Source organism: Myxine glutinosa, chromosome 12, assembly GCF_964187855.1.
Source record: "Myxine glutinosa chromosome 12, kmMyxGlut1.1, whole genome shotgun sequence".
Lineage (NCBI taxonomy): Eukaryota > Metazoa > Chordata > Myxini > Myxiniformes > Myxinidae > Myxine > Myxine glutinosa.
This window is the reverse complement of record NC_136272.1, coordinates 97,861,046-97,873,240: the sequence shown is the minus strand read 5'-3', so window position 1 is coordinate 97,873,240 and position 12,195 is coordinate 97,861,046. Positions and strand designations below refer to the sequence as shown.

The window sequence follows — 12,195 nt, the reverse complement described above, 5'->3', positions numbered from 1 at the left end:
AGAAAGATTACCAACTGCGTAAATTTCAATAAAAACTGGAAAAATTGAGGAGTTCTAAAACTTTTGCCCGGTAGTGTAATCCAGAGCGAAGTCGATGTCGTGCCATCACAAATCCCCACGCTTCTCACATGAAGCAATGTTGACAGATTGCAAAACGTTCCACCAGGAATGACCCAGTATAAAATGTTGAGTTTTTTAAATCTTCTGTTTTGACCCCTGTGACTCTAGAGTCCGCATCCCCTGGGTAATAAAGAATAAGAAGACCACTCCTTTTGCATATTCAGATGGGTAGGGCACCCGAATCAGTTTCCTAGGCTGTTAGGCACAATCCTGGATGTGTCGCCACTCCGACGCAGGATACTCGAATGGCTCATTCATCCCAGTAAGCTGGTACTCATTTTGCCGACCTCGGAAAGATGACAGGCTGAGTCAATCCACCCGGTGTTAATTCAACGGCATGACGGGGGCTTGAACTCAGGACCCTGAGATCTTAAGCCAGCCACCTTAACCGTTAAGTCAACACCAGGTTTCCTGAGTCATGAACTGGGGTCAACTCGAAAAAATCGTTACATATGTCATGTCATGAGTCCCCCAGTGATGTTTGCATATACAAATTTTCATTTTAAAATGTGTTAAAATGTGCCTGTAATTGCATTTTTGGCATTTCACCTTTTGATCCCGCCACAGGGTGCGGGGACAAAAATGATACTGCCCTCGCACCTTCTTGCCCTGTGTTGATCATAACTACTAAGTTTGGTGAATTTCTGCAGAACCGTTATAGAGGAGATAGTGTGACAGACGGATGGACAGACAGACGGAGCTTACAATATTACCCCCCTACCCCCCGGTTTTTATTTTATTTGTGGTCATAATAATTCACCACCTAGCTGCTATGGATCATCCTTTGATTGAAAGAATTCATTTGAAATATCCAAAAAGCAATTTCACAACAACATAATATTCTTCACCTGGCTTTACACAAATTAAAACACTCACCTTGAATTTCCTCCACTTCATCCCAGGTGAGGAAGTCGAGGAGTTCCTGTTCATATGCATCCGACACAAAGTTTGGAATAAGCAGCAAACCAGGAGGAAGGGATGAAGAATCCTCTTGCAGACAAAGCACTGCACAAGGTGTTAGACAAAACACTTCATGATGAAAAACATATACAGTACAGTATATTCAAACCCGAGGCATATACCTTACTCACTATACCGTGCGAACACGTCTTGCCGGCTACGCCTCGCCGGCTACGCCTCGCCGGCTACGCCTCGCCGGCTACGCCTCGCCGGCTACGCCTCGCCGACTACGCCTCGCCGACTACGCCTCGCCGGCTACGCCTGGCCGGCTACGCCTCGCCGGCTACGCCTGGCCGGCTACGCCTGGCCGGCTACGCCTCGCCGGCTACGCCTCGCCGGCTACGCCTCGCCGACTACGCCTCGCCGACTACGCCTCGCCGACTACGCCTCGCCGACTACGCCTCGCCGACTACGCCTCGCCGACTACGCCTCGCCGACTACGCCTCGCCGACTACGCCTCGCCGACTACGCCTCGCCGACTACGCCTCGCCGACTACGCCTCGCCGACTACGCCTCGCCGACTACATCTCGCCAACTACATCTCGCCAACTACATCTCGCCAACTACATCTTGCCAACTACATCTTGCTAACTACACCTTGCTAACTACATCTTGCTAACACACCAACCATACGACCTGATCACCAATGAAAAAACAGGAAACCGTACACCGATCCACAAAACCCAAGTAGAGCATGATCTTCCCAGCAGCAGCAGACACAGCTTGTCCATTGAGTGACTGGTAGACCCTTTCCGCCTCGGCCGAGCTGTCGAAGCTCGCAAAAGCGTACGGTTTCCCGGGCACCATGTGCAGCACCAGGAGATGCCCAAAGGGTTGCAGAATGGAAGTCAGCAGCTCCCGACTCATCCCGTTGCCAAGCCCACCATTGGCTATGACCAGGTGCTGCGGGGAGAAAGTGATGAAAATAAAAAGGAAACAAGTACAGATAGTCAAAGTACACCGCCCCCATGCCAAATAAATTAATATCCTCCAGCGCGGCATTGCCGGGGTGCTTTCGACACCTGGCAGTACCGCCGTGCAGCTCATAGAGTTTGTATTGGGAGGGAGAGGTGCACAAAAATTGATTGATTAATTGCATAATTAAAATCAATAAATACGAATCATAAAATATTTTCTTAATCAATTGGCTAATAGCATACCTAAACCACCAGTGCTTCATCCGAAGCTGTAACCTTTTGAAAATTAATTAAAGTCATTAATAAAAAAATAAATAATTGATTAATAAATAAATAATTAATCGATTAATTGATTAATCAATAAAAAGAAATATCCCTTATAGCCACATCACTTGGTCACTGTCGTGTCAAAATATCAGCTTCCTCGCTCAACAGGTGCCTGAGATATTGCCCAGATGAGAAAGAAAATAAATAAATGATTAATATAATTAAAATAAATAAATAATAATCATAAAATAATAAAATTAATAATCAATTGGCTAACAAAATACCTAAACCACCACCGTTTCATCCAAATCTGCAAAAAAATTCATTAGGTTATCAATCAAATAATTAAACAATTAATCGATTAATCAATAAATCAAAAATAGGCTTTACAGCCAAATCACTTGGTCATTGTCGTGTCCAAATACACAACATGGCCAAAAGTATGTGGACACCCGAACATCACACCCGCATGTGCTCGTTCAACATCTCATTCCAAAATCATGGGCATTAATATGGAGTGATCCCCCCCCCCCCCCCCTTGCTGCCATAACAGCCTCCACTCTTCTGGGAAGGCTTTCCACCAGATGTTGGAAATTTTTTGCAGGAATTTGCTTTCATTCAGCCACAAGAGCATTAGTGAGGTCGGACACTGATGTTTGGCGATTAGGCCTGGCTCAAAGTCAGCGTTCCAATTCATCCCAAAGGTGTTCGATGGGGTTGAGGTCAGGGTGCAGGCAGGGTCAAGTACTTCCACACCAATCTCGACAAACCATTTCTGTATGGAATTCGCTTTGTGCACGGGGGCATTGTCATGCTGAAACAGGAAAGGGTCTTCCCCAAACTGTTGCCACAAAGTTGGAAGCACCCAATCATCCAGAATGTCATTGTATGCTGTCGCGTTAAGATTTCCCTTCACTGTAACGAAGGGGCCTAGCGCGAACCATGAAAAACAGTCCCAGACCATTATTCCTCCTCCACCAAACTTTACAGTTGGCACTATTCATTCAGGCAGTTGCGTTCTGCTGGCATCCGCCAAACTCAGAATTATCCATCGGACTGCCAGATGGTGAAGCGTGAATCATCACTCCAGAGAACGAATTTCCACTGTTCCAGAGACAATGGCGGCGAGCTTTACACCACTCCAGCCGACGCTGGCATTGCGCATGGTGATATTAGGCTTGTGTGCGGCTGCTCGGCCACGGAAACCGATTTCATGAAGCTCACGATGAACAGTTGTTGTGCTGACGTTGCTTCCAGAGGCAGTTTGGAACTCGGTCGTGAGTGTTGCAACCGAGGACAGACGATTTTTACGCGCTACGCGCTTCAGCACTCAGTAGTCACGTTCTGTGAGCTTGTGTGGCCTACCACTTTGCGGCTGAGACGTTGTTGCTCCTCGACTTTTCCACTTCACAATAACCGCACTTACAGTTGACTGGGGCATCTCGAGCACAGCAGAAATTTGACAAACTGACTTGTTGGAAAGGTGGCATCTCATGACGGTGCCACATTGAAAGTCACTGAGCTCTTCAGTACGGCCCATTCTACTGCCATTGTTTGTCTATGGAGATTGCATTGCTGTGTGCTTGATTATATTGTTGCGGATCTCGACGCCGGCCTTCTCCCCTTACCAAGGGGGTATTAGTCCCCTTGTCTTTGACTGGCCTGGCGGGACCCGGGACCTATGACCTCCTTCCCGGACAGCGCGAAATAGGGTATTAGGACTAGAATCGCTATTACCTAATTACTCACGCTGCCCTGAAACGAGGAAATAAGCCCCGCATGGACCACGCGTGTTGAGACGCCAAGCGGTGCGTACACGCGATCCGTGCCGTTTATATGGTGAACCCGGTTCTAGCGATCTTATTCCTGCCACGCTTAGTCAATGGATAAATCACAAAAGCGGTCGAATTGGAAAAAGGAAGAACAGATTTATTTACACTATTCACAATAGTTCAGAGAAAAAGGGGACACAGTGCAGCCTTAAAACAGTCAACTTAATACCCAGGACAAACGGGCCCGTCACACACACACTCACATGGGGCTTGCAGCTGCAAGATGATGGTCACCACGTCCAGGGATGGCTCCCGTGCAGCTCCCTCTGGCCTCTGGCTCGTCCCGTGCAGATGGTAAATAGAGAAGGCAGGAGCTCTCCGCGTGTCGTTTGGACGCACAAGGTTATTACGGGGCGATTTGGTAGGGAGCGGACTTCGGCGGTTAATCACTGGCAGGTATTACCGCGTTTACTCGTGTGGCTGAAGTAGGCGCTATTCACCACCGGCGCGTCTGGCTGCAGCCGTGTACTCAACGCCTCTTCTTCCTCTCCTCTGGCGCATACGTTATATGCGAGATACAGTTCAAAGCCTCAAAGCGAGTGATGCGAGTCAAGTTCTTTCTCTCTCTCCACTTGCGAGTCAGTCCTCTCGATCAAGCCCTCTCCCAACAAGTCCTCCAAGTCCTCCAGCGCTAGTCCTCTCAAGGGCTTTGTGCAGTGACATATAGGTACGCCCCGCGAACCTTCTAGAACTTACCAGACGCGCCTCTCCACGCCCTCTCATGCCATGCCGTTCGAGCCCTGGTTGGCTGGTGGCTCTTACCATCATCGCCTCTGACGCTCCGCCTTGACGCCGCCCCCACTCCGACCCCGCGCTCCTCCTCCTTCTCAGGCCTACCTCGTGTTACTTGACTAGTGAGCGAGCAAAGGGCAGCAAATGCTGCGGGCAGCCAAAGCGTAACAACTGAGCGGGCAGCCAAATGGGGCGCGGGATCAATTATGCCCACAGAGGTGGAATTGGAGGGTGAACGCAAAATGACCGGGACCTAAACTCATGTCTTTACACAACGCAGGTATCAATAGGGGAAATGGCCTATACTTACACATACTATGACAACTAATACTACAAGGGGGCCTTCGTGTTGCTCGTGGACTAACTATGGGGGGCAACCCTTTAACCTTTAATGATCAATATGTGCAAATCTCAACACCGCAGCAATATATATATATATATATATATATATATATATATATATATATATATATATATATATATATATATATATATATATATATATATAGCTGTCAGCAATGGGTGTGGCTAAAACAGCCGAAACCACCAATTATAAGTGGTGTCCACATACTTTAGACCATGTAGTGTCGCTTCCGAACTCAAAAGGTACCTGACATAATAGTCAGAGGAAAAGGAAATAAATAAGTACTTAATTAATCGATAATAATTAAGGAACTAATCAATTAATGAAAATTTTTTTGTTGTCAAAGCCAAAGTTTTTGTCGTTATAATATATATATATATATATATATATATATATATATATATATATATATATATATATATATATATATATATATATATATATATATATATATAGTGGAACCTTGACTTACGAGTGCCCCAACTTACGAGTTTTTCGAGATACGAGCCGTCGCTCGGGCGGTTTATTGCTTTGAGATGCGAGGCGAGATCCGAGTTACGAGCTTTCGCCACCCGGTCACGTGGTTATCTTGCTGTGCACGTACAGTACGTATCTGTCGTATAGCGCTGCGTTTTTGTTTTCGCATTTTGGTTATTTCGAGTTTACGCCGCCAGGTAGGTTCTGGTCACGTGGTTATCTTGCCGTTCAAGTACAGTACGTATCTCTGTCGTATAGCGCTGCGTTTTTGTTTTCGCATTTTGGTTATTTCGAGTTTACGCCGCCAGGTAGGTTCTGGTCACGTGGTTATCTTGCCGTTCAAGTACAGTACGTATCTCTGTCGTACAGCGATGCGTTTTTGTTTTCGCATTTTGGTTATTTCGGAAAATTTCATGTTCATGTCGAACATTTCATGTTCATGTTCATGTTTTCATGTTCATGCCATGCCAGGCCACAACTTGTTCAGAGTGCCGGCGATAGCTCGCCTTCTCTTTGTGGAAAACACGGTGAGATCCTTAACATCCAACAACTAATGGGACGCAAACGGGGCGCCCAGTTTAGCGGTACACACATTGATGAATCACCCTGCCTGTGATTCACCCATGACAGGTTATAGCTGGGTCGGGATTCAAACCCAGGCTGGACAGTTTAGACTTTAGAGTCAAGTGTGCGTACCTCCAGTCCAGGCCATCCTGCCAACTTGTATGCTGCATACAGGTGAAATATAAAGCGCGAGATATTTTTATATATACTGTATATTTTTTTAAAAATTGGTGTGGTTTTTGGCGGGCTGGAACGGATTAATAGCATTTCAATGCATTTCAATGGGGAAATTTGATTTGAGATACGAGCAATTTGAGTTACGAGCTCGGTCACGGAACGAATGAAACTCGTAAGTCAAGGTTCCACTGTATATATATATATATATATTGTTACAGACGTGGCTTGGATGTTATTTACCGAGCGGTTTTATGGTATGACCACGTCTGCACAAGTTACCCGATTGTGCCCGAACGTTGACTAGTCGCGCGATGCTGGCTCAATAAGAAAAAGAAGACACCCGGCTGGATTACAATAACACAATACGACACCAATGTTTCAATTCTCAAGACCTCCGGAGGAGATTATATTCGTACGGAAAGGTCAGATTACAGGGGCTAGAGGTATAATCACAGAAAGACAGGCACTTAGACACACTCTTATATTAACCCCGGACAGACGACAGACAAACGGGACAACGGCTGACTCACACGGGGGTTGATGACAGGAAAGCGGGTATCGATGGCTCCAGGTCCTCCTGGGCTCGGGGCAGGGTACAGTACGGTCCGGTCCGGTCCAAAGATGCGGGGAGGTATCGTCGCGCTGGGGGTGGCGGTGGCTTCTCTCTCCAAGCTGAGGCGCATCTGACGTCACATCCGGCGCGGGGCCGCGTATATCCGGCGGGGAGTGACACGCCCTCGGCTCGTTAGCTCCGCCCCAGATGGAATCGGCACGTTGCTTCTCATTGGGTGCGTGGGGGGGTTACTGGCTCCGCCCCTGACGAGGAGCTGACAGCCAGCCCCTTCGGGGTAACGCCGTGGAGCGCATGGTCATGGCGGGTAACCGAGCCGGTGTGAGGACGCACACTCCCCGCCCCTCTGTTGTTGTAGTCGTAGTTGTAGTTGTAATTGTTGTTGTAGTTGTTGTTATTGTTGTTGTTTGGGGAAGAAGATGGGAGGAGGTATGGGAAAGGTCCTAAACTCACTACTGATGCCATATAATCACATTCTGGTGCAACGAAGAGTCATAATTAATGGAAACGAGGCCTTAACTGACATAGATTAAGAATAACTAGGAAGATGTCCGAAAGTTGTCTACGTGTGGTGCGGTGGACCTGGGCACGACATTTAATGGGGGAATAAGGGGAAGGTCGGCTCTACTGATTGTTGTTTACATGCAATGGGACTAGGGAATGGGGGATTGGGGAAAGTTGGGGAGTATTGGAGAAAATAGGGGAATATTTACAAGCGGATATGGAGGCCAAATTCCATATTCGCAACAATATATATATATGTTGTATTGATATATATCGATACGACTTATACCGACATCCGGGCTACAGACAGAGCATATTACAGGTAGATCCCCTATCACGACAGTCGAGTACCGACCCATTCAGATCTACCTGGCTCTAGATATTCCTCTACCCCCCCCCCCCCCCTACATAACAATATAACAATATAACAATATATATATATATATATATATATATACGGTGTGTACCCTGGTGAGAATAGGTACACCGTATCCCTGCGTGTCGTAAGAGGCGACTAAGAGGGTTGGCGTCAGGAAGGGCATCCGGCCATAAAAACATTGCCTCAAAAAGAGAACCATGACAATTACAACTACATATGGGCAGGGTACAGCCTGAAGTGCTGATCAGTTTGAGGTTTGGGACATGGAATGTAGGGACAATGACAGGGAGATCAGGAGAAGTGGTAGAAGTATTGGTCAGAAGAAGAGTGGACATATGTTGTGTGCAAGAGACGAGATGGAAGGGAAGTGGTGTGAGAATGGTGAAGGGTAGGCAGGGACAGAAATACAAGTTTGTGTGGCAAGGGTGCCCAGAGGGCGTGAATGGTGTTGGTGTCCTGTTTTCTGAGGAGTTTGTAGACAGTGTGGTGAGTGTGACCAGAGTGAGTGATAGGTTGATGATGGTGAAAATGATGATTGGAAAGCTCTTGGTGAACATCATCTCGGGATATGCTCCGCAGGTTGGTCGGCGCGATGAAGAGAAGGACAAGTTCTGGTGTGCGATAGAGAAACTGATGGAAAACGTGAAAGATGAGGAAGTTGTTGTGGTCGGAGGAGACCTAAATGGACATGTGGGAAGGAGTATGGACGGTTTTGAGGAAGTTCATGGGGGTTACAGATATGGTGTGAGAAATGGAGAAGGTGAAAGGATTTTGGAGTTTGCTGATGGAGCTGATTTGTTGATTTGTAATACGCAGTTCCAGAAAGGGGATAATAAGCTTGTTACATACACGTCAGGTGGGTCGACGACAACTGTCGACTACCTGATGGTGCGTAGGCGAGATAGGGGGCACCTCCGGGACACAAAGGTGATCCCGGGGGAGGAGGCTGTCACAGCACCACTTGGTTGTCTGCGACATAAGGGTGAAAGGTGCGAGGAGAGCTCGGCGGGTGAAGTACCAACCGAGAATGAAGGTGTGGAGGTTGAAAGAGGTGACAGTAAGGGAGGCATTAAAAGAGAGGCTGAGTCGGGTCGAGGATGATGTGGTTGAGCTTGAAAGTGGTTGGATGTCAATGAAAGATAGTCTGTTGGGAGCCGTTGGTGAGGTATGTGGATGGACAAAAGGACCACCGAGGCACTCGGAAACATGGTGGTGGGATGATGAAGTTGGAAAGAGGATTGACGAGAAGTGGAAGAAGTTCAAGGAGTGGCAGAAGGCGAAGGGTACGGGAGCAGAAAAAGCAGAGCATGAAAGTTATAAGGCAGCCAAGAAGGCTGCAAAGAAAGAGGTAGCAAACGCGCAGGAGACATGTAGGAAAATGTTCGGAGAACGCTTGGATTCGGAAGAGGGTCAGAAAGCAGTATTCAGGATTGCAAAGCAGATAGCGAAAGAGAGGTATGATGTGATGGGGGTGAGTTGCTTGAAGGATGAAGTGGGACAAATCGTTGTGGACCCAGATGGAATTAAAGGAAGATGGAAAAGATATATGGAAATGCTGTTGAATACAGAGAATGAATGGGATGGCAACATAGAGAGTAACCCAGTTTTAGGACCGGCAGAGAAGATAACTGAGAAGGAAGTTGAGGAAGCGATAAAAGCAATGAAGAGTAGAAAAGCGGGAGGGCCGACGGGAGTTGTGGGAGATATGTTGAAGGCAGCAGGAAGTTGGGGTGTGAAGAGAATGACAGAGATCTGTAATCTGGTGGTGAAAGAAGGCCGCATTCCAGTGGATTTGGAACTGAGTACCGTTGTCCCTCTATACAAGGGGAAAGGTGACCCTCTGGAGTGTGGCTCGTACCGAGCGATAAAGTTATTGGAGCATGGAATGAAGGTATTGGAAAGGGTGTTGGAGAGGAGGATAAGGAAGAAGGTGAAGATCGACGAAATGGTTTGGATTTATGCCAGGAAGAGGAACGACAGACGCGCTCTTTATTGTGAGGCAGTTGCAGAAGTACATGGAGAAGAGGAAGAAGTTGTTTCTTGGGTTTGTTGATCTGGAGAAAGCATTCAATAGGGTTCCACACAAAGTATTGACATGGGCATTGAGGAAGTTAGGAGTGGAGGAATGGTTGATCAGAGTTGTGATGGCAATGTACAAAAGAGCGCGCACAGCTGTAAGGATGAAGGACGGGAACAGTGGTGAGTTTGAGGTGAAGGTGGGAGTGCATCAGGGGTCGGTACTAAGTCCACTACTATTTGTAGCTGTGATGGAGGTGCTGGCTCAGACCGTAAAGGAGGGTTTACCGTGGGAGTTGTTGTATGCAGATGATCTGGTGTTGATTGCGGAAAGTATGGATGGACTGAAGGAAAAGTTGAACAAGTGGAAGGAAAGTATGGAGACAAAAGGTCCGAAGGTGAAAATAGGAAAGACGAAGGTGACGGCAAGTGGTAAAGCATATGGTGAGGTGGAAAGAACTGGGAAGTGGCCATGTGCTGTGTGCAGGAAGGGTGTCGGAGTGAACTCCATTCAATGTACAATGTGCGCTGAGTGGGTTCATCAAAAATGTAGTGGTCCGAGAGGGTCATTAACCAGTGTGGCAGCTACATTCAAATGTAAGGTGTGCACAGAGGGAGCTGCAGATGGAGGAAATATTGAGTTGGATCTTGGAGACGGCGTGAAGCTGGAAGGTGTGAAAACATTTTGCTATCTCGGAGACATGCTGAATGGAGAAGGTGAATCAGACTCGGCAACGGTTGCTGGAGTGAGATGTGCATGGAAGAAGTTTCGGGAACTGAGTGGCGTGCTGATGAGGAGGGGAGTGTCGTTGAAGCTGAAGGGAAAGGTGTAAGCTGCATGTGTGAGAAGTGTTATGATTTATGGGAGCGAGACATGGGTCATGAATGTAGAGCAGCAATGAAGGGTGGAAATGCAAATGGTTCGGTGGATGTGCGGAGTGTCGCTGAGAGAGAGGAAGACAAATGATGAATTGCGAAAGATGATGGGAATAGAGCCTGTGATTGATGCTGTGAAGAGGAACAGGTTGAGATGGTTTGGTCATGTGTTGAGGAAGGATGAAAGTGACTTGTTGAGAAGAGTGATGGAAATGTATGTAGAAGGAAGTAGAGGATGGGGAAGACTGAGAAAGACTTGGCTAAAGACGGTGGAAGAAGACATGTGGGCAAGGGGGTTAACAAGGAGAGATGCAGAAAATAGGGCAAAATGGAGAAGATCGTCATGGGGACCGCAAGGCTAACCCCCGCACTTGCAGGGAAAATGGCCTTAGAATGCATGTTGTTGTTGTTGTGTATATATATATATATATGATATATATATATATATGATATATATGATATATATATATGTGATATATATATATATGTGATATATATATATATGTGATATATATATATATGATATATATATATATATGATATATATATATATATGATATATATATATATATGATATATATATATATATGATATATATATATATATGATATATATATATATATGATATATATATATATATATATATATATATATATATATATATATATATATATATATATATATATATATATATATATATATATATATATATATATATATATATATATAGGGTGGTCCTCAAATATAAACATTAACTTTTCTAAAGTGCTTTTCCATTTTTTTATTACACCTGTAGAGAGAACAAATTGGGTAAAATTTCATTTCATTTTGAAAACTTTTACCACTGTCACATGGCCCCTGCTAATCTGCTAATCAGCACGACACAGAAATTATTTCGGTTTGTTTCAGTTATGATGGCGAGTGCAAGTACTTCAAGAAGAGCAACCAGAAAAAAGAACCATGTGTGGCTGATAGGCTGCCATATTGAAAAACTACCAGAAACTCGGCTCCCATCTTGACAAGAGATTCTGCAGCGATACTTTAAACTACATCATGCTGAGAAATTGGACATAAGCAGTGCCGCAACAACTGTTGTTCGTGAGACATTATGCATCTGGGAGAAAGCACGGATCCCCACTGCAGATGAGCGGAATATCATTGCAAAACTAGAGAGAAAAGCAGAACAATACAGATCTATACTGAAAGGAAAGAGCCAGGGATCTGTCCCTCAGATAAAGAAAGAAGAGCAGTTTCAAACCGGTCTACGTGACTTATTTGACATTGCTCATGTTGATGTCCTTGATCTGATCAAAATACCAGAGGACCGTGAATTCCTTAAGGCACAACGGGAGCCAGGTCGACGGGGCTTTATGGTTGGTGTTGACAAGGTGCTAGCAGGAAAAGAGGAGCGGACACATCAACGCGACAAGGTGTTGACT

The 12,195-nt window shown here is 45.9% G+C and overlaps 1 protein-coding gene across 5 annotated transcripts in view; it reads right to left on the bottom strand.

The window, feature by feature from the left end:
• The window catches only part of ALKBH8 (alkB homolog 8, tRNA methyltransferase), a 39,085-nt gene that overhangs the window by 16,646 nt on the left and 10,244 nt on the right, over positions 1–12,195 (bottom strand). For 3 of the 5 annotated variants that reach the window (XM_078766115.1, XM_068132146.1, XM_068132144.2), the window contains 2 exons: positions 1,749–1,983; positions 997–1,125 (listed from right to left, as the gene is read on the bottom strand). In XM_078766115.1, coding sequence (XP_078622241.1) covers positions 997–1,125; positions 1,749–1,983 — 364 coding nt within the window. Of the gene's footprint in view, positions 1–996; positions 1,126–1,748; positions 2,390–12,195 lie in introns of those variants that run through there. The other 2 variants (XM_068132147.2, XM_078766114.1) reach the window with 2 other exon arrangements.